The 25,979-nt window shown below is 35.7% G+C and overlaps 1 protein-coding gene across 5 annotated transcripts in view; it reads left to right on the top strand.

The window, feature by feature from the left end:
* LOC149557083 (uncharacterized) overlaps positions 1-10,323 on the top strand; it is a 68,604-nt gene extending 58,281 nt beyond the window's left edge. For 2 of the 5 annotated variants that reach the window (XM_089831766.1, XM_089831770.1), the window contains 7 exons: positions 548-586; positions 746-786; positions 894-990; positions 1,192-1,396; positions 1,556-1,687; positions 1,880-3,161; positions 10,191-10,323. In XM_089831766.1, the coding sequence (XP_089687892.1) occupies positions 548-586; positions 746-786; positions 894-990; positions 1,192-1,396; positions 1,556-1,687; positions 1,880-3,161; positions 10,191-10,274 (1,880 nt within the window). In that variant the 3' untranslated portion in view covers positions 10,275-10,323. Of the gene's footprint in view, positions 1-547; positions 587-745; positions 787-893; positions 991-1,191; positions 1,397-1,555; positions 1,688-1,879; positions 3,352-3,707; positions 3,914-8,463; positions 8,585-10,190 lie in introns of those variants that run through there. The other 3 variants (XM_089831768.1, XM_089831767.1, XM_089831769.1) reach the window with 3 other exon arrangements.
* Positions 10,324-25,979: the final 15,656 nt, after the last annotated feature.

Here is a 25,979-nt window from a genome sequence, read left to right as displayed (position 1 = left end):
TGCATATGGTGGCCTGGACCTGTTATAGCTAACTTAACTTTCAGAGTTATCTATTTTAAGCAAAAAAGTATAGCTAAATCAAGGGGATTGTGCCTAATTTTGCATGAATTCTATAATGTGGCAGTGGAACAAAGGAAAAATATTTTCAGTGTGATCTTGGAAAGCAAATGGACAAGGTTTATCTTCCATACAATAGAGGATATTTCTCATTTGTGATTAAGGGATTTGGAATTGTTTATGTTCACTAGTCCTTTTTGGCTCAATTAAGTCCAAAGATCTTTGCTCTTTTCCTTTCGCATTTTTCTGCACAGGCAACATTTTCCATGCTGTATAGAATCCAACCATCTGGCACACGTCGTTTTCTTACCACAATGACTCTCCAACATTCTTTTGAAGCACTTTGAGGGCTTCTTTAACCATTGGAAAATTGTTGCTTACATGTTTGTTTTTAATATTCTTGAAGTGGTTGTAACAAACTGGATATTATTGGATGGACAATCTAATCACTAGATTCTTTTGCCAATAATCTATGATACATATATGGCAGGCAAGAAGAGGAAGAAACTTTCACATTTATCTGCTACAGGTGTGATGTTTATATTTTTAGATTTGCTCACTTTTTTTATTTTATTTCAGTACTTAGGTTTTTTATATTTTTATAGAGCATATAGATTTAGAAGAATCGGTATTTGGTTTATGAAGAGCAATACACCTCTATTAAGTGTAGATGTCTGTTTTGTACCAGACGGAACAACAAATTTCATGGCTTCTGGGAGAGCAAAAAAGGTGAGTTCTTAGTGTTGAACTTATAAGTTCAGCAAGGGATTTATTCTCTGTGAAGTTTTATTTACATCTTCTTTTGAAGAAGATGACTGGTGTCAGTCACAACACAGGTTCGTCGTTGTTTTGCCTGTGGTTCTCTTGATCATTTGGCAAGAGATTGTCCCGATAATGCTCAACCATTTTCTCAGCCTGCTCTGTTTCATGGAGGTAAGACAAATTAATGATAGACTGCTTTAGATATACAAAACTAGAATTGCCACTTTCTTTTGCATGGTTGTAGCATAAATCATTTGGTTAATTACATGTCAGTGGTAAAATGATGGTTTCGTATGTAATCTTTAAGGTAGGGGCACTAAAGTTTTCATACTCATTGTGTACTGTTTTGGGCCCATCTGTTAATTTCTACAGGTGGGCCTATGTATTCTGGAAGCATCCCTGCGTATGCTACAGATGCATATTGGCATGGGACATCAGTGCCACATATGAGACATTTTGGTAATATGTATGGTCCAACTACTCCATCTATGCCTTTTGAGGCTCCAATGATGCCAGTTGCACCATATGCCATTCCCCCATACATGCCACCAATGTATGCAGGTGTCCCTATCCATTGGTAGGTTTATTATTTTATCCTAATTTCTTTTCCATTTACCTTGTTTTGACAGTTTAATGTGTATATTAAATATTTTTTTAATATGTTGAGCTGGATCCCTTCTATTTATAAACTCCTGTTCTATTTATACTGCTTATTTATCCTTTTGACTTAATGTAGTGGGTTCATGAGAATGGAAAGCATTAGACCCACTCTTGTTACTCCATCTGAAAGGCCTTTAAGCCGAGAGGAATTTATGGAACTTCAGGAACGTGAAAGATGGCGCAGGCTTACTCAAGAACAACAGGATAGGTACAGTAGTTTTCTGATCATTGTGTATATTGACATAGGCTGATATATCTAAACAGTATATCGCAACAAATCTCAGAGTAGTCAATGAGATTTTGTTTGTGTTTTTATCACTTGTCTTTTCCAATGACTCTTTCTAAAATTCTTGATCTGTAGTTTTTTTATAGAGATTCTAATCTGTTCACAAATTTATAGGGAACACATTCAGGAAAAGTCTAGTTCAGTGGAAGGCGACTCCAGGGAACATTGCTTAGAATCCCAGAGAAGTTGGTATGATCAGCAGCAGGATTCTGAAGATGACCATCACCTGCCATACAACAAGCATGATATTGATCGAGATTCTGTTGGGAACTATTCAAGTGAAAGGAATTTTCAGAAAAGCAGACGTGGGAGGCCTACACAATATTCTCAGACAAAATATCTTGACAACAGTGCTTTTCATAAACAAGAATCTGTTTCAGATAGAAGTGATTATGAGAAGAGCGTAAGTAGGAGGCATGTGCAAAAAATCTCTCGGGAAAAATATATTGAAAGCAATGCATATGAAGGAACGATTTCGGTTTCAGATGGAAGTGATTGTCAGAAGAGTGTAAGTGGGAGACTTACAAGAAAGCATTCTCAAGAAAAATACAATGGTTGTCAAAGGCAAGATTCAATGTTTGAGGATGAGGATGATTTATCATTAAATGACAGGAAGGGCAAGAATTTGCACTCTGAAAGGTGGCATGGACGTTTGAAGTCACGGAAGTACCATTCGAAAAATCGTAGGCCTTATGTTGAAATTAGCATGGATGGATCTACCTCTGAGCTAGAGGAATATGGCCTAGAGCCTGCTAAAACTAGTAACAATTACAGAGAACAAGGATATTTAAAGCCTGCTAAGAACAGTTCTATAAAAAAAAATGAAAGAAATGTAATGCTCAGGGAAGCTGGTAGTCCCAGCAGCAGCCATCATTATCATCATGGGAGCAGGAAACATTCATTTGATGAACCGAGACATGCATCCTATCTTAAAAAGGATGCCAAAAGATATGCAAGTCCAGAATATACTGATGAGGATGAGACGGTTTCACTGTATGAGTATCATAATCGAAAGGAAGAAAACTCAGGGAGAAGCCTTGACGATGGGAGGTCAAAAAACAGTTATCCCAAAAAAAAAAGTCATTTGACAAGTGACTATGACCATTGCTTTTCTGGCGACACATTTAAAAGAAGAGAGAAACACAAGAATAACCACAGAAACAGCCTAGAGAGAACTAGAGATACTGAGAGCCATGTTTTAGATAGTTCTGAAATACATCACTCTAGGCATGCCAAACATGAATCCAAGATTGATTCTCATCCAACGGGGTCTGTATTAGATCCTATAGAGGATAGCAGATGGCAAATGGATACAGGTTTTGATAGTGAGAAGGAAAAAGATGTGTACCATAAGTATCACACAAGGGATAAGAAAGAACATTCACACAAGAAGAAGGTAAAGTGATCTTGCGAGGACTCACTGTGATTTTATTCTTTGTTATGGGTTATTTGCTGCTGCACGTTGTAATTTATATTCATTGTGAATGTGAAATTATTGTAGCTATAAAAAATCAAGTTAAATAGACTTCTGTATGCTACTTGGCTATCACTTATAAGAAACTTAATTTCTGTTGCAAGCTCGAAAATCATTTTATATTAAGGTTTTATCAGTTACATTTTGCCCCTTCGTTTTGTAATAATAAATGAAAGACACTTTAAAAAATAAATAAGTAATATTGGCATTTTAAATTTGTTCTTACAGAGATACTTTATGATCTTGTCATCTAAATCTAACAAACTTTATGTTAGTAAAGAACATTAATATACTTTATGGATAGAGAGAATGTATCGTTAAGTACATTCAGGCTCTGAGTATGCATTAGGGAAGTTGCATGGATGTTTTCAAGTTGCTATTATAATATTTGCTCTTACATTCATTCTTGGTGACTGACTGAGTCTTTTGGTACATAAATTGGTACCAACCTGGTATGCTGGATGACAGTCGCATGAATGCTGTAGAACTAAGTTTGGTAGATGGTGCTTAGGGAAGAACAAAAAAGTTTGTGGGCAGTGATACTCTCCTCTGAATGCTGGTAGATGGCTGGTCATACTACCTCCCGATTAGAACTATGTGCAGAGAAGTGAACAGGGTACTTCTAGGGATGGAGGTGTTTACTTTTTGAGAGATTGGAACGGACTGTTTATAGTCTATTTTGGAGGAATTACCATGCTACAACTCCAGATCTGACTGCTTGTGTTGTCTCCTTTGAGGGCTTCTTGCCTGGACCTGTAACTGATATTGTTGCTAACTATCATATCAAACAAGTGGAAAAGAAAGTAAGAATGAATATTATTAAACATTTAGGTAATCACTATATATGAAAAAAACCACTAACACCATATTTTCAAATATTATTGGATTTGATGGTGCCTCAAGAGGTAACCTAGACATCTTAGATGCTAGATGTGTCATTGGTTTTGATAAAAGAGAAATTCTTGTGGAGTTGGCCACGCCTTTGGAAAGAGACACTATTAATGTTGTAGAATTCAAGGCTTTAGTGGAGGGATTTATCTTGTGCGAGGAATTATGATTCACTAAAGTGAAGAGAGAAGGGGACTCAACTAGAACTATCAATGCTCTTTGAATTAGATAGTCCATTAATTGGAGTCTTAAGTCACTTCTTTGACAATTGTTGGAGCTCTTAGATTTCTTTAGCAATACTACATTTAATCACATCTATAGAGGGTAATATGACAATAGATAGATTATTCGAAATAGGAACTTATTGTTAGCTGATCAGGATAATACATTTTTAATTAGCCAATCTTAGTTTATCAAGAGAAGGTGACGTGAACTAAGATTCAAAAGTTGGATGCTAAATTGTAATTGTCACTTAGTCAGTTTGGGATTGCTATGAATCGGATACATGAAATGCACCAAATTGGTTTGTAATTAATGTATAAAACTTAATTTGTTAGCCGATGAAATAAGAATGTTGGGGAATGGTCCAATAGTACTTGAAATCACCTGTAGAAAATGTGACAAATTGGTTGGCAAATTAAAAAATAAAATATTAGTCTCATAGCCCTTAAAAAAGGAATGTTGAGCCTATCTTAAGAGATATTACTTTATCACATTTCTTATCAATTTAATGTTTGATTTCACTCGCTAAACTGAGGATAGGAAAAGGTGGGGAATGGGCAAAGCTGGAGCTTTTATTGGGAATATGACATTCAGTTTCAATTGATGGTTTTTTTTGAAGAAAATAAATCTTTTGTGAAAAAGATTGTGGGATGCTTGGGCATTAATGCCAATATGTCATGTCTTTATTGCAAGTATCCTTGAAAAGAGGAATAAGTACAAAAGATGGAGATAGTGGGAAATGTGAAAGTATGGGGTTGTGTTCATTTAATGACAACTCTTGCGTAAAGTTAGGCATTGGGATGTTATAATTTTGGAGAACCAACAAGTTAGTTTGACTACTGTAGGTCAAGGAATTGTAAGGTTTAAAGAACTTGTCATCATTTTGACTCTCTCAAAAGACATTTAATGCAACTTTCAATGATATCTTGATAATATGAAGTTAGCCCTCTTTATTCTCCAGTTGAGAATGAAAAGTTGTAGTGGAAATAGGGAGCTATGGGAAAGAATAAAATCATCAGTTTGAGAAGCAACATGTATTGTCCTATCTTGCTTAAGGTCACAAGTTCGAAGAGAAAGTCATTTTTTAAAGAGTTGTCATTGATTAGAGAATGCAAGAAATATCGCATGACTCACATATAATGGTGGTAAAAGTCATTTGGGGATTCTAGGGGATGATTTCACGAGAGCCAACCATAGGTACAAAGTTTTTTGATTAATGCAAAAATAGGTTTAAGGGGACCCAAAACCCTATTCAAAGGTAAAATAAAAAGACAAAACATTAAGATTTCCCAAAACAAGCAATAGGCCATCCAAAGCCCAAAAACCAACCAAACAAAAAGGCGATTCAACGTTGCCACACATGAATTAATGAAGATCCAATAGACTAGAAGCACAAAATTCGACTAGGATTTAACTTTAGTCCCCTTCTTATGGGGCCTAAGAGTCAAATCAAATGCATGTGATGAACACTTAAATGTCATTACCTTTCACAGCAATCCATCCATCCTCAACTTTAGTAGCAACAACTTGCCAACATAAAGAATCTGGAGCCAAAGGCACACCATCCCTTAAAGATGTCACTAGAAGCTCAAGACTAACCAATTCAGGGTTAACACCAATAATACAACCAAGGCCAACCACCTCTAACGAAGGAGAAGTATTAGGCCGACCTCAACTAGCTAAAACAAAAAAAGAGCATAAACACTATTCCCATCCAATGTAGGAGTGTTCAAAGTGACATTAACAACAACCAACTTAAAACTACCTGACACATTAACAATAGATCTAAGAGAAGCTTTACCAACAAACTCAACATAGACATTTCTAGTAAGAGTGTTACCAACAATTCTACCTCCGGAAGACATATTACTAGTAGACCCAACAATAATTTTTCCAATAGAAGATACACCACCAACAACATAATTCTCACCAACAGAATAATCCCACACAACGATTTGGGAAAGCTCTTCTTAAAAATAGTATGATGTTCAGAAGAAACACCCTTCCACCAAGAAGTGGACTTCTTTGTCCTAGCCTTCTCTAAACTTCATTGGGTTGCAACATGACTTGTTTTAAATCATCTCCTGCATGTAAAAGGGAGCCCTTCACTCCAATATTTGGGTCCAAAAAACCTTTAAAATGCTCTAGCTTAATCTTTTCTAGCAGCCCCTTTGAGATGTCCATCTCTATCAAGAAATCATCAAGAACCAACCCCATCACATGCAATAGGGAATCAACCCAAAGATGAAGAGGAAGATAGGGGAGCCTCTCCCAAATTACAACCTTTTTAAATGTTTCAAAAGATGAGGAAAACTTGGGGTTGCCACAACTTCACCTTCAACACAAAACGATGCTCCAAGTAAAAGAATGATTGCACAAAATCAAGTTTCTATCCTCAACATTTTTAAACTTACAGTAAAAAAACTTAGACAACAGGGAAGATGTGAATAATACTAGATAAAATAGGTTCCTGATGAGAAAAGATCAACTTGAGCAAGTGAGGAAGAGTTAACCACAACCCCTGAAATGACAAATCATCACTTGGGTAAAAGATCAAATGAAGCAATTTCAATATCTTACACCACATCCTCTTCCAAAGAGACTAGAATAAGGTTTGAAACATAAAAAGGTCCCTTCAATTTCAAGCCTGACACATCATCATTTTCTGACCTACCAGAAAGAGGAGCTGAGCATTCTCGACAAAACACAGTAGTCTCAAGAATATCATGTGTAGGATGTGAAGGTGAAGACAATATCAAAATTTTACTCGCTTGGGAAATTTTGAGTCTAGAGACGAGGTCATTTGGCGTAGGGAGAGAACAGTGGTTTCCTTAGTTTAAGACTTAAGGAATGTTAAACAGTTTGCAGATTTGGGGAAGCCATTTAGACTTTGAAAGAACAGAGGCTTCACGAGAAGAAGATCCCACTCTAGTTGAAGACAACACCATCGAAGATGCAAAAGGCAAGACACCTGCAAACCCCATAGCAATGGAAATTGTAGAATGTTGACAACCAATGCACATAGAAAGAGTGTCGATGACCCCAGATGAAAATGGGTCAGGAGAAGGGGCTTGATTGCTTTCATAACCTACAGAAGCGGAGGACAAAACCCTAACGTGGGAGCCCATTTTCAACAAATCAATACTAGAATAAGGATGTTATTGCTTTTGTTGATTTGTGTAACCACAGGTTTAGAGTTAATACAAATGCAGTGGTGGCTTTTTTGGCAATGTTGCTACATGCATACATGAGCAAGAGAGTTGTAAAGATGACATGTAGAAAAGTTTTTCCTTGAGAGTTGATTATACTGTGGCGAAATATAGATGATGCTCTTACCACTATGAAACTCAAGGATTATGGCCTTGCAATGATTAATGGTCATCCTCTAGCAAGTTCTCATTTTGGAAATTGAGGATTAGAGGATCTTCAGATATAAGAGACTAGACGTTAGATATGGGATTGAGTTTGTGATGAAATCACATAAGATTTGACACAACAAAGGGCCTACTTGGGACAGGGACTTCATATTCCATAACCTAGTTGTAGAGAATGAAGGAACTCAGAGATTGAGAAATATGGAAGTTGGGTTGTTGAATTTTTTTGATTCTCATGGTCCCTACCCATAGGATGTTGAGTTGTGGGATTCAAACTAGTGTGCGAAGCATGTCAAAATAAACTCCACAAAAGTAGGCAAGAATTCAAGTTAGGAGAACTATATTGACTGCCCACTTGTAGAGGACAATGGATCCTAATGCAAACACGAAAGCGTGAAGTGGAGTAGGTGAGGAAGGAAACAACTTAGGGAGGCTAATCTCTCCTCCTCAAAACCTTTGGTTTTTTGATTGCTTGAATCTAAATATGAAGTTCAATGTAGGTTTTGGATATGGTATTTTATTTAGGCTTTGCAGTTTTACTTTTTATATTCTCGTGGAGCAGAGTTTCCCTGTAGACTTCATATAAGCTTGTATACCTTGTTAATATTTATTTAGCACTCTTATATTTTAATATATTATGCTCTTGCTCTAGCCTATTGTTGATTAAAAAAATTGGTTACAGAGATTTAATTAAATAGTAAATGTTTGATTAATATTTCTTCATTCCTCTACTCTCCTAGTGGTGGCGATGATGGTTGGCGGTGCCGCTCAACTTCTCCACCTCGCTGTGGCTTTGGCTGGTCCCCGGTTCATGTGGCTCCCCCTCTTGCTGCTCCTTTTGGTGTAGTTAGCTCCAAATGGCCTTTCCGCGCGAATCTGGCTATTTCTCCGCCGCGGGTGGAAGAGAAAGACAAAGAACAAGCTGGTGATGACGCTGTTGATGGCTGGACTATTCCTAGTCCGCTTGCCAATCCCAGGGATGCCTGGGGTTTTAATGATCGTGATGAACCACCTCCCTCGACTAGCACTGCTCTGGCTGCTTGAGGGGGTTGCTTAAATGTTTTTTTTTTTTGATGAATAGTTGTTGAATCCAATTTCGACCATGTGAATTCTCGTGGGGTGATCTTGTATCCCTCGACCTCTTTTTTGTGAATTTGTAACTAGTGTATTAATTTATTAATAGAAAGGGACTATTCATAAATAAAATAAAATTTATATAGTTCAATTTCTAATTAATTCTTGCAAATCTATATCGAAATCAATTCATTTTCATTTTTTATCTCATTCTCCACATAACCTACATGTAATTGATCACCAATAACCATTTTAGCCAGTTGTTGTAAATATTCTCAATTTGTAACATAATTGGGCACACGTCTCCAATATTCTCCCAGTTTCAACAAACTTTGACATATGCTATCAAATATCTTATGCAAATTACACTTAGGCTTCATTTGGCCTTTCAGAGAATATTTGTCATCATTTCTCTCCATCTCAACCCTTCATTTCCTCAAATCAAATTGTCACCATTGAAACCTACCACATAGGGTCCTTTGCCTTGCAAATCAATGAATAACGAGTATTTTGAGCATTTTGGTCTGCATACCTTAGTGTTCATGTTAGTTGCCTTGAATGTTAATTGTATTTTAGCTACCTAATTTAGTATTGAATTTCATCAAGCTGTTTTATCTTAGCTTGTTTACATTGTTTTTCATCTTAGTTAGCATCAACTTCATATCAATTGCTTACTTAAATAGATCTTAGTTCTTGTTAATTCATAGTGCATCACAACTCTCATATCTCCATGTTAGTCATTCATCTTATCTTCATTATCCGTTGTATATCATATCACTTTGAATCCATGCATTGCATATCTTTTTAAATGTCATTCTCTAAGTTGTCATTTTCACAATCATTAAGTGTACTTAAGAGCAATTATCATGATGAACAAGGTCCTTGGAGACAGTGGACAATGAAACACTACTTAAGAGCAATCTCTTTAGATTTATAGTTAACTTCTTTATGTTTAGATTAGCTCTTGATACTAGTATCATTGGCATACCAATTTGTTTATTGCATGGCTAACACTTGATTTTTTGGTATTCATTAATTGGTGGCCATAATGGGGCTTCCCCCTTTTAACAATCTCATTGCATATTTCTGTGACAGGTTCAACGAATAGGCAAAACAACACATCTAAAACGTACATTGATGCATTTGTAACATTGATCAACGCATACAACACTCATTTCAGTGCATTTGACACAAAAATGACACATTTTTCACCATTTTGAGCACATTTAATTTATGTTTTAGCACATATATTACACAAAATAACACAATTCTCATATGCTTTAGCACATTTGCTAATCTTTCTAGCACATATGCTTATTGTTTTTACACATCTATTCACATAGTGCAAAAATTCATTTTCCTGAGATCTAATCATAGTTTTTGCTTCTTGTAGGTACCTATATGCTTGTCAAAGACTCATGCAAAACTACTGATGATTGTTTGCAGGCATTTGCTGCAGAATTTAAGCTTAAAATGAATTGTCTCACTTTTCTTATAGTAGGAAGATGGATTAATTAAAGAGGAAATCTATCATGTCTCTTGCGTTCTTAGGTGATAGATATATGCTCTCCCCTTCATTTGGTGATGGATAAGTCAGACTCACCATTTTCTTTCAAGTAATGCATTCTTTTTTAGCGAGTTTGCCTCCCAAGCAACGTATAAAGCCGAGTGAGAAGGAACGACCCAAGTGAGAACAAATAACACCAATCAATTCAACCCATTATTAAAAAAAATGCAATTGTGATAAAAAGGCATGGTTGACGAAAGTGCATAGGAATAAATCTCCTCTCGTACTTTTATGGTGTGTAAAACCTTGTTTCCCAAGGCTGGGAGATAAGATAAATCTATTAATGTCCAACAGGAGACCAATGAGGGTCTAAGGGATTGGAAACAATACAAAGGGTAAATGCCAGCATGGGGAGCACCAAACGATGTCCGCATAAAGAATCGTGAAAGCAAAACAACAAAAGAACCAAGAAAAGAAATAACAACTAAGAACTCCTCATAGGCGAGAAGTAGTCCACAATGGAAAGGTGGGCATTAGAGCAATCATGTACTTTGGAAGGTCGCTGTCGGGTGTGATATCTGTGGGATCTCATAGATTTGGTGTAACTTGAGATAGTACAGGGATGCCGCTTCAATCCTCGGGCAGGGATTTTAGGACTGAAGAAAGAGGTGATGAGCTGCATAGGGATCAATGTCAAACTAAGCTGGAGACCTCTTAATTGAGTTTGTACCATCACTCCGAACGAAATCCTTACTAGAGTCCATTTAAAATAGAAACTTACCTAGATCACCTTTAAAAGTTGTTACACTCCCAGTGCAAGAGGGGGGAGGAACCTCCTCTGAATACTCACCATATGTCACTCTTAAGTTTATGTGAGAACTCTTTGTTTGAGTACTTATTACAAGAACTTGCACTGAGACTCCACTAGCTCTCGCAAAGGCAAACACACAGACACCCTTAAGGGTTGATATGACTCTGTGAGCTAACAGGGTACCAAGTTGTGGGTTTAAACATAAAAACTAAGCTAAATTGTCATTAGGTAGCTTGCTTGAAGTGTCTTCTTGAGCAAAACGTTGTAGAAACTTGGGCTTTTTTCAAAGACTATGAACATAGTATTAGGAATAACAATGTATAACACACAACTAGAGGGGGCTAGGGATGGCAAGGGGGGCAATTTGTGACTAAATTAAAACATTAACTATCCATCACTTATCATATATGTAAACTTAAATGGAATGCAAAACAAATAACTCCGTAACACAACACAATGTAATTATTATTTTTTGCGTGGAAACCCGGTCAAGGGAAAAATCATGGTGGCGATCAAACCCACTAGATGATGTTCTAGTACATATAATACCTTGTTAAGGTTAGGTGGGGAATGTAAGTGCATTCAAACAATCTCTTGGAACTCATTGCTCCATTACAATAGGGGAAAAACCTTGATTTAACAACAATCCAAATAGGTGGACAACAATGCACTGAGATGAACTAACTAAAACCATCAACTATGCCAATACAATTCCTTTAAGTTCATAATTGGATTCCACTTATACCTTGTCTCAAACATCTCTAACTTTTGTCACTTATCCAAACTTTACATCATCTTCACCTCATTTCATTCTCTCCTTCAACACCCATATACACATTTGAATTCACAAATAAATTCACTCTTATAAAACTCTCTAAGACTTATTCAATTAGCTCAATAAGAGACCTAATAACAAAATAAATTGCATCAACCAATGTGATTTCATAAGTATCAACTAAAACACATATAGAATACATTAATTCAATAAAGACATTTCTTGACTAAGTCCACCAAGAAATTAATTCCCTTTTTCACCATCCAAAGAGAAAATTGACTCCACAATCATCAATCCTTAAGAAAATCCACATATAGACATGATTTGGTGTCTTCATTTTATATCCTAAATCGTAGATTGAAAGTCTACTCCACTGAAAGTTACCGAGGAGTATATTTAACCTCTATCTGAAATAGTTCTTAGTAAAAATTGTTACTAACTAGTCTTCAGTAAATCTTTGTAATTCCTTTAAATCAAATTAGAAACACATGCGATAGAAAACATAACATGTAGACTCACCATACATCATCCCATAAGATTCACAGACTCAGGGTCAACAAACTGTATCTTCACTGAAACTCTTTCAGTCCATATGTAGGATAAGCCAATTTAGACCAGGTTTGATGCCATCCCACATCAATCAATTCTGGAAAGGAGGGGCCATCACCCCAAACATACCTCTGCGATTTTCAAAGACATTCTTTAGTAAGGGCTTTGTAAAGATATCAATGATATGTTGTTTAATAGCAACATACTCTATCTTCACTTCTTTTTCATTCATCTTCTCTCTTAAGAAATGATACTATATTTAAATATGCTTTTCTTTGAGCATAAGATAGGATTCTTTGAAATATTTAGGATACATGAATTACCTAAGTGAATAGTAATTGGTTCATCATAGATAACTTTGATATCCTCCAACATTTGCTTCATCCTAATAACTTGTGTACAATTAATAGCACCAACAACATATTTAGCTTCACCAATAGATGGTTAAATAAAATTCTGCATTTTACTTAACCAAGAAACTAATATTCTTATTAAGAACAATGCTCCTCCATTAGTGCTTTTTCTATTTCTTGTCTAGTCCACATGAACATATGCATGAAATGCAAAATCCTTAGTTATGTCATATGATAATCCATTGTTCCTTTTAGGTATCTGAATATTCTTTTAATAGTGGCAACATGTGATTACTTTAGTTCAACTTGAAATCTAGCAACAATTTCAACCACATTAGATATGTTAGGTCTTGTATGAGTTAGGAATTGTTATCCACCAATTATAGACCAATGGTCTGATTAGTACTTTGAGATTCATCATCCTTTGTCATTATATATCAAGTAGCAATTGATGTTCCAATTGGCTTTGAATATTCCACACCAAATTTCTTCTATAATTCTTCCATAGTTTGTATCTCAGTTTGAGTAGTTTGCAAATAGAGATAGAGTTTCATCTCTAATGGACATTTCAAATTCCTTTAGCATCTCATTAGCAAAATTTGAACTCATTTTGTCATCTCAACAAAAAATAATATCATCCACAAAAACTTCAACAATCAAATGCTTTTAGAATTGAGTTAAAGTATAAATTACAACTAGGAGTACCTTAATTGAATCTATGCTTCAATAAATTTTTGTTTAATCTTGCATGCTAGGCTTTAGGATCTCACTTTAATTCATATAAAGATTTCTTCAACCAATTAACCATATCCTTTTGATTATTCATAGCGAATCCATCTAGTAGTTCAATATAGAATTCTTTCTCAATACTTCCATTTAGAAATATTGATTTAACATCCATATGATCTATTATGATATTTTTGTAAGCAACACAAGTAAGAAATATTCAAGTAACTTCGATTCTAGCAAGAGGTGCAAATGCCTCATCAAAATCTATATCTTCAATCTGTGGACATCCTTTGGAAATCAATCTAGCTTTGTTTCTAAGCACTCTCCATTTTCATTCAACATGTTTTGGAATACCCATTTAGTTCCAATTACATTTTTATCTTTAGGTTTAGCAACTAGAATCCATGTTCTTTTCTTTTCAATTTGATCTAATTCTTTTTTCATACCTTTAATCTAGTTATCATCTTTGCAAACTTCATTAATACTTTTAGGCTCAATTTGTGAAATCAAACAAATTTTATTTGTAGCAATCTTTCCTCTAGTCATAACTCCTCATTGTCATCACCAATAATATGAGCTTTACTACGATTGAACTTGACACTATTTGGAGTCTTGGGACATGAGACTCGCCAACTTCAATTTTGTTGTCAATCTCTTAGACCAAAACTTTTTTTTATCTATCTTGATTATAATTTTGATCTTCTGTGGTTTGGAACAGATTATTTTCATCTTATCTGATTCAATATAGAAAATTATCTCTTGCATCTAAAATCCTTCATCAACTTTCACATTAGCACTCTTAATAAGTTTCTTCAACCTCTAATTATAATATCAGTAGACTCTGCTGTCAGTATAATAGCCAAGAAATATTCCTTCATCTCTTTTAGGATCAAGCTTTCATTGGTCATCATCTCTCTTAATGTAACTTTTGTTTGCAAAATTATGAATACTTTATTGTAGGTACATGTTAGGACCAAACCCACTAGATGATGTACTAGTACATAGAACACCGTGTTAAAGGTAGACAAATCGAAACACATTTAGACACTGATCTCGAGCTTACTATTCTATTGCAAGAAGAGAAAAAATCTTGATTGGACAACAATTCATTGTGGACAACAATTCATTGTGGACAACAATCGATTGAGATGAATTGTCTAAATTTATCAACTATGCACATTACATCATATCATTTTCTCCATCAACACACCCACATACACATTCAAATTCACAAATGAATTTACTCTCGTACAAGTCTAACACTTACTAGATCGACTCAATAGAAGAGCTAACAAAAAAAAATTACATCAACCAATGCGATTCCATGAGTGTTAGAAAATGTACTCATCTAGTACATTACAATATCAAATAATAACATGTTATCATACCATAATTAATACTAATAGTCCAATCAATATGTTTTATAAGTGAGTCAACCAAGAAATTGATTCCCTTTTACTGTCCAATGAGCAAACTAACTTCAGAGAAATGAATCCTCAAGAAAATCCATAAATGGACGTAATAAGGCATCTTAATGATGTATCTTGAATCACAACACACAATTATGCTCCATCAAAACTCACCAAAAGAGTATACTGTACCTTTGTCTATCATGGAACCAAAATTCCACAAACCCTTAACATAAACATAAGAGAGCAAAAAAGAAATGATTTTCAGAATTACAATCCTTTTATTCTAGCTCTTTTGCTAAAATGAAAAAACATTAATTGAAATAAAAAATTGAAATTACTATTTTCGTAGTTTTTTCATAAATTTTTTTTTTTGCCATTTTTGGTAATTTTTAAAAAAACTCAAAAAAGGTGATTTTTTTGGTGAAGATTCCCAAAACTAAGATAAGGTGAATTGCTAACACACACTCAAAATTAGACATAAGATTTTGAATTTATTAGTAAGAAAACTTTATAAAAAATCTTAAAAGGCCACTAAAAAGCTCTTGCATCAAAAAGCCACCAATAGCTCACATGTTTTTCTCCTCTGGTTGAAAATAACACAACTCCTGCAAGTTGTTTTTGAATGTATTTTTCTTGTTCTGATCTACTCCTTCCCATTGTGATATCAATTTCATTAGCTAAGAGAAAAGAATTTTAAGTCTTCTTGAATGCATGTCTACTCCTTTCTAGCCTTCCAATTCCATAACAATTTGTTCCTCTTCTTTTTAACTATCTTTGGAACCCCTGTCCTCTTTTTTTTCTTGACTCTTATGCTATTTAGCATGTACTCAGTTTGTGTACTCTAAATCCTTCTATCTAAGATATCTTATAGATTGGAACACTTGAATGACAACTTAGAGCTCTCTATCCATGGAGTGGAAAGGTGTGTGCTTGTGTATATGAGGAGCTCTCAATTGAGCCTTAGGGACACAACCCTTGCTAGTAAACCATGCAATGAGAGATTCCTTAGACAAGAGAAAGAGCACAAATTTCGAAAAGAAATCCTAAACATGCAATGCAAGAATGAACTACAGTAATATGAAATGCAAGAATGCAACTAAACTAACCAAGATGAACATATTACAACCATTTCAATTAATCTATGTGATCTATGATAATGTAAATAGAAAGGTAAGCTATTGTAAATGCATCTAAACTAAAACGAGGATGATAATGAGAGAACAAGACAAGAAGCAAGAAGTTCTCCACAAAGCTCCAAGAAAACTTGCAACATAACAATAGTGATATTGCTATCAAGATTTAACTGTGTGATTTTGAGTCACTCATTGACCCATGTTTCATGAGTAGTGATTCAACATGAATCCATCTCTCATGAGAATAAATGAAACACTTAGCACGCATTGGATCTAGGTGATGCTCACAGGGGTGAAGCACTGAGACTTCCTGGGAGGTCACCCATCCCAGTACTACTCCAGCCTGAGCGCACTTAACTACAGAGTTTCCTCCATGGTTAAGCCCAAAGCTTGCAACCCCATTTGCAAAACCTTCACCAAGTGTTGTGCCTTATGAACCATTGATTAGAAAGCCCCTTAAGCTCATCAATTGATAAGTAGGAGATAATTTCCATAGTAAGTCAAATTGTGATATTGCTATCAAGATTTGACTGTTTGATTTTGAGTCAAACTCATTGACCCATGTTTCATGAGTAGTGATTCAACATGAATCCATCTCTCATGAGAATAAATGGAACACTTAGCACTCATTGGATCTAGGTGATGCTCACAGGGGTGAAGCACTAGGACTTTGCAGGAATCACCCATCTCAGTACTACTCCAGCCTGAGCATGCTTAACTATGGAGTTTCCTCCATGGTTAAACCCAAAGCTTGCAACCCCATTTGCAAAACCTTCACCAAGTGTTGTGCCTTATGAACCATTCATTAGAAAGCCCCTTAAGCTCATCAAATAATAAGTAGGAGATAATTTCCACAGTAAGTCAAATTGTGATATTGCTATCAGGATTTAACTGTGTGATTTTGAGTCAAACTCATTGATCCATGTTTCATGAGTAGCGATTCAACATGAATCAATCTCTCATGAGAATAAATGGAATACTTAGCACACATTGGATCTAGGTGATGAACATAACAATAGCTAAAAGATTGGGATCCTTAGAGAGGGAGATAACTCTCTCTTTTACAAATGTACAGATGATTGAGATCAAGATCAAGAAATGGATGATCAAGGGTGGGGGTTGACTTTTGACATGATCCATGTGCAAGATTGGATCAACCAATGAAAATGAGTTGCCTTTTCATGTGAGGCAAAAGCCTTTTCTTTTAATTTGTAAATAGGAAAAGGATTTTATGTGTGCACATTGAGTGGGTTAAAAGAATGGGGTCTTTTATTTAATTAAAATGGGACATGTTCTTTTAATCAAATGTGAACTTAGGATATTGTAGTCAAACTATAGGTTAAAATCAAATAAATTAATTTTTAGCAATTTGGCATAGGTAAATGATTAGTTAATTTAGCCAAAGTGTTGAGAAGGGGGGTAATAGTTTAGATGACCATTTTTAGGTGATTACATTTGTCCCTCTTTGACTAATGTGTGATCCATCTGGGAACACTTCATGTCAAAGAATATAGAAGCCAAGAAGACATCAACAGATAGAGAGATCTTCTTCCAAAGAATGAAATGCAGAGAGTGAGATAGGAAGTCTTGCATTTACAACTTGATAGTGGTAGTACTAAATGTACACTTGATTTGTGTCACACTCTAAACCATTCTATCCAAATGATTCCATGAGTTTGGAATGCTTGGATGCCGGCTTAGAGCTCCCTATCCACGGAGTGCAAGAGAGTATATTTCAAGAATAAGAAGGCTCTCAAATGAGCCTTAGAGATACTCTTTTTGCTAGTAAACCATGCAATGGGAGGTTCCAAAGATGCAAGAATGGAAATGTCCCAAGGAGTTCCTCAAGGATGCAATGCAACTAAAGATTAAGCTAGCATGAATATGAAAAGTGCAGCTATTCTAAGCATGGATGAGAGTGTTGCAATCTAACTATTAGACTATATGATTTAAGCTACATGTAAAAATGAAAGCTAAGCTAAGCTAGAATGCCATGGATGAGAGAATGTAGACAAGAAAGAGAAGTTCTCCACAAAGCTCCAAAGAAACCTGTTAGAAAACCTGTAGCATAACAATATTCAAATGATGGATTGGATTGAGGGGGAAAGCTCTCTCCCTTTTAAAGATGTATGGACGGTAGAGATCAAGATGAAGATGGTGGATGATCAACGGTGAAATTCAAAAAGAGGAGTGATCCATGTGCACACACAAGTCAACCAATAGAATATAAGTTGACTTGTCATATAAGACAAAAGTCACAAAGCCTTTTCTTTTAATTGCAAAATAGAAAAAGGACTTTATGTGTGCACTTTAAGTCCGTTAGAAGAATGGGGTCTTTTATTTAATTAAAAGGGGACATGTTCTTTTAATCAAATAATGAACTTAGGATAGCATAGTCAAACTATAGGTTATAATCAAATAAATTGATTATTAGCAATTTGGCTTAGGTAAGTGATTAAATTAATTTAGCCAAAATGTTGAAAAGGGGGCTAATAGTTTAGATGACCATTTTTAGGTGATTACATTTGCCCCTCTTTGACTAGTGCATGATCGATCTGGGAACACAGTATGTCAAAGAAAATAGAAAGCCAAGTAGGTGGTGATAGATATAGATATTTGATTTTGAAGAACGAAATGTAGAAAAAAAAGCAAGTGCTAAATGTACAGCCTGATAGCAGTAGTACTGAACACTAGGAAGATGATGTTAGGATCTGAAAAGAATTCTAACACCTAGCAAAGTGAATAGATCGAGAGCAAGTGATAAGGTCAAACAAATGCTCCTAAGAAATAGATAGCTGTAACAATCAGCAATAGAGTATTTCTGCCCCCTCGGGATCGAAATCGAAATGAGGTAAGAGGAAGCAGAAACTAGCTAGACATGAGAAAATCGAGATATAGCAATGTCTGATATGACAGATAAATGATTAGAACCCAAGAATGACTATAAGAAAGTGATTAAATGCCCCAGTTTGACTTAGAGTTGACCTTGAAGGATATAGGATAAAAATTAGGTCAAATCTAGTAGAAAGATGATTTTAGACATGAAACGGTGAATTGAAGTAGATATGAAGTATGGAAATGATGAAGACATGAAGAAATGAAGATGCCCCAGTGATGATTCAGAGATTAGACCTCAAAAGGTCAGCTAACTGCTTAGAAGAAAGTAGAATTTTAAAAGACAATTTTGACCATCAAGATGAACTCGAATTTGGGTTTCGATCCTGAAAATGAATCTAGGACGTTGAAATTATTTAAAAGGTCAAAACTTTATATAATGTTATGATAAGATAGAAAAGAGATGAATTGAAAGATTAAGAAGGTGAAAAGACATGAACAAGAAGAAAGTAAAGAAATATATGAAAGGAGTTAGCTGATATGTCCACAAAAAAGATGAAGAGAGAGCTCTCCCCATATGCAAGAATGCAAGACTAATCTAGAAAATGAACCTAAAATGCAAGCTAATATGCAAAGTGGTTTACTAGCAAGAAGTGCATAACATTTAGACTCTTAATTTCATCATTGAGCATTTATTAGGGACATCATGAGATCATACAACCATCACTAGTATAACTATGAGGATATGAATATGATCAATATCAGATAGGTATGTGGAAATCCAATCTAAGCATCAGAGACATGTAAGTCAAGATAACTACGCGATTAGATTCCCTAAGTTTAATTCAGCAAGATTACACCTGTATCAAGGCATAAGCACCAGGATAAATCTTGAGTGCGGTCTTGCAAAACAGTCAAGGATGATACATTTGTAAGTCAAAATGTTGAATAGGTCAAGCATAAATGCTTACAACACTATAGACAAACAAAGTATACCCACAAGCAGAAATCAAGAAAGCATGCCCCATGCCCCCAATCTTCTAGTCAATGACATCCTTGAAAGACTATTAGGGATGGAACATATAGTAAAGAAATCATCATAAACATCACACAAAGTAGATAAAGATCAGCATAGCTCAGTCGTTTAAGTGTTAAAGTGTGTGTGTGTAAGTCACTTGGCCATTTCTTCAAGACTTGATTCTGATAGTGAGAAATATCGCAACATCGAAGACCGTAGGTAAACTATCTGTAAAGTGTTGAAAAACACTTGATGTCAAAGTGGGTGAAGTGTTGAGAAACACTATTTTTTGAGTTGTCCAAGAAACCCTAATGCAAAAGAATACCTCAATAGGCTAAGCAGTTGTGCCCCCAAGACGAGGACAAGAAACAATTCCAAGCTAGGAAATGTGTAGCAAAATAGGTGATTGAGACTGACAAATAGAGGTGCAAGGGTCTCAAGTAGCACCTGTTTCCAGGTTTTCACCACTTGACAGATTTTTTCAAGACTTTTTTCAATTTTTTGTATTTTTGTATTTTTGAATTTTTTTGGTGATACATCAAAGTGCCTATTGCTAGGTTTTCACTAAGATGATCATTTTTTCAGGACATTTTCTGATTTTTAGGATTTTTTCAGCATCATATATAATTTCTTTTGGAATTTTTTAGAAGGTTTTAGATATCAATAGTTCTCAAGCAAGATCACATCATTTTCTCCCAATGTCTAGCAAGGTATAGGACATGATGGAGCAGAAAGTTGGTGGATAGACAAAGATGGATAAGAAAGGAGTATGAAGCAAGTGAAAGTGATCCTCAAGGACACACTCCTCAAGAGTACCCAAGCTAGGGAAAGATAGCAATATAAAGTAGGTTTTGGATAAGCAATGGAAGAAATGAGCAAGATAGCGTGTAGGATAAGTGGTGAAGCCAACAAGTGTGATAGCATATAAGATAAGTGATGTAAGCCAATGAATAAGATAGCATGTAGGATAAGCAGTGGAAGCCAATGAGAGAGATTGCATGAAATGTGTAGTCCAAAAGAGTAGCCATGTCAAGAGACCTATGAGAACCATGTTTCATTTATTATGATCAAGATCAAGGGGTCAACTAGATAGTATAGCAATGGGATAGAGCAATAAGAATAAAGCTCAAGATGGAGGCTATGAGGGAATGGGAGAGCAAAATAAAAAATCTCGTGGATAAGATAGCCAATATGCAAAGATAGCTCAACATTGTCAAGATCAAAGAGAGAAGAGGGGATAGGTGGATGATGGAAGAATTACGCATGACGCTTGTTTGCCAGGTTTTCATCATGGTACTTATCCAAGGTGCCACAAGAAGTAGTTTTCACCATAGGATGCATTTATTTCTCTTTACTTTTGCTACCAAGGTGCCACAAGAAGTGGTTTTCACCAAGGCACATTTTCATTTTTTTCATTTTTTCATTTTTTTTTTTTTGAATTTTTAGAAAGAGCTGAAGCTGTTTGAATATAGATAATGCTCCTATAGAAAAGATAAGTCATGATAAGCCAAGACCATAGAAAGGTATGCTCAAAGATGTTGATAGGGTGATGAAAGAGAAATGGTAGTAGGAAGAGTATATGGAGGATAATAGTTCATGTATAGAAAGTTAGTGTAAGCTTTAGAGGATTTCATGAGGGTAGTTGAAATATTGTACAAGATCAACATTGACACACACCTCGAAGGGTATTGGAATGATGAAGGAATCATGGATGAATTAGCTTGAGGTTTAGATGTATGAGGTGGTAGAAGAGATTTGGAAAAAAGTGGAGTGGAAGGCTTTGGAATAATTTTAGGAAGATTTTTGGAAGAAGATGGAATGGAAGCCTTTGGAAGTTTGAATGCCAACTTTGAAGTATTTTCAATATTCAAGTCTTTTAAAAGAGACTTGGGAATCCACATAGCTTTAGATTTTTCTTGTTCTTTGGGTGCTTGAGAGTGCATTTCTTCAATGATGGATTTAGGAACCCACATTTGCTTTGATTTAGCTCTCTTTATAGTGGACATTTGTGGTCTCTTTTGTGCATTTTCCTTCTTAGCATTCACATGTCGATTAGATGGGACATAGTGATCTTCATTTTTCAATGGATTCTTATGTTTTTTCTCACTTCCAAAGGAATTGGGATTTGTGGATGAATAAGGCTGATACGACTAGTTTAGATGTATAGATGGGTGAAAAGTCATCAAGGATGAGTGTCTTTGTTGATCTTGAGGTATGATGGGAGAGCTAGGAGTGGAAAGTGTAGGAGATGAAGGAACATAAGGTCCCAATATAGATGGAAGTTTTGAAGGCTTTAGCTCTAATGGATGAGGACCAAGGATAGAATTAGGATATGCAAAAGGATAGTGGGAAGGGATATCAACATCTTTAGAGTGAGCAACATGGTCAAAGCCATCAATAGACTCATGAGTACCTTTGATAGGAACAACATTTTTAATAGTAGCACTTGAAGCTTGAGCACAAGTTTGAAGTGGATATGGAGAAGTAGAACATGAGGGGATGCTTTGATCTTGACAAGTAGCCTTGGATAGCATATGAAGAGAACTTTTCTCATAATTTTCAGTAAGCTCAAGGGAGATAATGGAAGTGGTATCTTCATCATACTTAGGATGTGGACAAGTTATAGGATATGGAGGGGAAAAATCTTGAAAGAGATGAAAGGGTTCTTGATCTTGATCTTTCTTGACATTTATAGCTTTTTCTTTTTGAGAGTCCTCTTGACATGGAGCCACTTCTAAGGACAAGGGAGAATGAAGAGTGAATGGAGTAGTGCTTGGATTAGGCATAATAGTGCATGAAGGTTGAGGATGTTTAGGATTAGTAGCATGGAAAAGGTTTGTGGCCAAGTGAAGGTTAGCTTGAGTTTCTTTTGGAGTTAGCCCTTGAGGATACACGTAGTCAATGTGGAAAGCATTAGGTTCTTTATTTGATGGAGGCATGTTGGAAAGCTTTGAAGTGTTGGGACATGCATGAGTGTTGGAAGAAGTGGAAGATGTAATAGAGCCGCTACTAGACATAGGTTCATTAATGTAATCTTGCTCAAGAGAAGTATCTTCACCACATGAGTCACTAGAGGTTCCAAGATCAACAATCTCATCATCAATGAGATCTTGGATTTTATGTTTCAGCTCTATACAATCAAAAGTAGCGTCGTCATTAGATTGATGATAAGCACAATAGATATCCAAGAATGGGTTTCCATATGAGCTAGACTTAGGTAACATGATGATCTTATTGCTAAGAAGTTTTTGCAAAGTGTCATCATAAGAATCTTCCAAGGGAGCAAAAGTTCTATTAGAAGTATGTCTAGGATCTTCTTGTTGTTTCTCAAGTGAATAGAATGCATTCATGTCTTCATCATTATCTTGGTCAAAGATAGGTCCATCATGAAATTTTGGCATAGGCTCAAAGGAGGTATCACTTGCTTTCTCTCTAAGGAGGTCTTTAGATCTAGAAGATGAAGATATTTGATGTCTTGAAGTAGAGCATGTAGACCTAGAAGAAGAGGATGACCTCAAAGAAGGTGACTCACATGCATGTAAAGACCTTAAGGAAGATTCATGTAATGACGCAATCTTCTCCTCTAACCTTTTCTCAAGTTTAGACTTCATTTCCATCATGCGCTTATAGAGATGAAGGTAAGAAAGATCATTTGTCTCTTCTAGTTCTTTGTATTGTGCATATAGATCTTGAAACTCTTTAGTGACATGGAGGATATCATGATCATCTAGATTTGGTTGAGGTTTGGTTGCACAAGGTTTAGATCCCATAGTTTTAGATGCAAAGCCAAGCATAAAAGAGCCTAGAAGATAACTTGATGTTGAAACTATAGGAGGTAGAGTATTCACTTGCCAAGATAGTAGAGAGAAATTAAAGCAACTTGTCAAACAATATGTCCAAGAAACTTACGACATGAATGACTCAAGTCAATAGCTAGGCAAGATGCCCAAATAGCCAAATAGATAGAGCAAGCAAGGTGACAAGTGAACAACTTTCCAACCTAAGAGTGCAGTCAAGAAATCAAGGTAACCATTTCAGCAAAAGGATGACTACCAAGTGGACATAGACCATGAAGACAAAAAGACCAAGAGCACGAAGACCAAAGAGTTACTTTAAGCATGTTCAAGAACTAGAGACATAAAAAATAAAAATCAAATGATGAGACTCCCTTAGCAAGCAACACAAGAAAATGTTTGCATTTGATGTTTTGACTTGGTTGACAAAGTTTGACAATAGTTGATAGCATAGCAAGTTTGATGTTCAAAAATAATTTCTTTCCAAGCAAGATAGTGACACATGGAGTAGTCTTCAAACAATCAAGCAACGGACAAAGCAACCTTGCATGATACAAGCATATGTGAGGTCTTAAAAGAAAGCCGTATAACTATCATCATGTGTATGTTCCAAAGATTTTCACAGGTCTAGCACATTCGAGAACACATCAAACAATATCTACCTTAAGGACATGGTTCATTACTCAACAACTTGGCCCACGCTTGATGCTCCTTTGCCTCACACCAAGTGGTTACCCACAAGAGATATTGGCTGTCATAGAAGTGCCATAAGCACAACCAAGGGAACACATATGGTGAGTGTAAATCTTGGGGTGATCCGGGTAGTCCACTAGGATCAATCCTTGCACCAAGAAGTTGAGCGGCTAAAAAAGGGTAGTTACTAACTTAGGGTGTTTAGATAGGGCTTCCGTTCATAGTGTTCCTCTTGCTCCCAATTATGGGACACCTCACCTTGCGATGAGTAACCGATCTCACGACCAGAAGAGTACCTTAAGCATTCTTGCCTAGTGATCTCTCTATGGTCAAAATCCCATAAGTGATCACACTAGGCGAAGACACACACTATGTCTACCAAAGTTTTGTGTCCTTGATAGCCTTGAGTTTATAGTGGGTTGGAAGAGCCGAGTAATCTGCTTGTCCCCACTTGGGTCGTTCCTCTCAGGTTGTCCGAGAGTAGGCCCTCTAAAAGATTCTAACTATACAAAGAGTGGATCAACTTTCAGAAGTCAAGATTTCTAAGTCACCAAAAGGGTGAAGAGCATACTCTCCTATTCCAATTGTTTTCTCCCAAACACACCAAGAAAATTTAGTTACCACTTGCTTTTGAAACCAAATGGCAAGCCAAAATTTTTGATTCACCACAAGGGTGAAGAGCATACTCTCCTATTACCAAAAGAATCGAATCACAAGTTTTATGTGCCTATGAAAAATAAACAATTAGTCAATGCCACACATGAAAACAAAAAAGAAAGAATTTTTGAGTTTTTATGCTTTGGGCAGCCCTGCAAACAATGTTAGTAGCCCTTGTGCATTTGAAGCTTTGGCATGCGTTCTTTTTATGCAATGTTTCAATTTTTTTCATAAGGATGGCAACCTGTAATCACAACTTGTTAGCACCAAAAGTTAGTGTGAAATAACATAAAAATCTGCAATAAAAAGTGGTTAGTTGCCTCAAAAATTCAATTTATCTTCCAACCAAGTGCATGCAAAGAAAGTGCAAGTTAATCACAAATGCTCTCATTTTTACTCTTTGATTTTGGCCTAGTCAACAAGATTGGAATTGTTTGCTATGATTTCAGATTCAAAAATAGAAATGAAAAGAAGAGACCCCTACTAAAAATCAGAGAGCTTTCTAAAAATGTAAGAAATTCAAAAAAATCTCTTCATTTGCTCCCTAGAGATCGATTTTGTCAAAATAGGCTAGATTTATCAAATCAAATTTTTGATTCCTAATACGACCTCAAAAGTCAAAACACAAAGAAAGTACCACTCTTAGAATTCAAAAACCTTTCTAAAAATGTAAGTTTTTTTTCTAAAATGTGCTGATTTGCGATCAGAAACAACTTTTTATGAAAAATAAAGAAAAAATCATAAATCGCGCAAATCACATCAAAATGCTCTGAAAATCAGTTTGCAACATGTTGGACACATAATAAACCTACAAAAAAATTTTAGAACTAAACTCCAAGTGGTTTAAAATATATGATCAAATCTTTAAACCAACTAGATTTTTGGCCTTCAAACCAATCTACTTATGGGTTGGCCT

This window comes from Cupressus sempervirens, chromosome 5 (genome assembly GCF_028749045.1).
Source record: "Cupressus sempervirens isolate cs-2001-9-10 chromosome 5, ASM2874904v1, whole genome shotgun sequence".
Lineage (NCBI taxonomy): Eukaryota > Viridiplantae > Streptophyta > Pinopsida > Cupressales > Cupressaceae > Cupressus > Cupressus sempervirens.
Note: the sequence above shows the minus strand (reverse complement) of the source record. Positions and strands in the feature narration are given on the sequence as shown.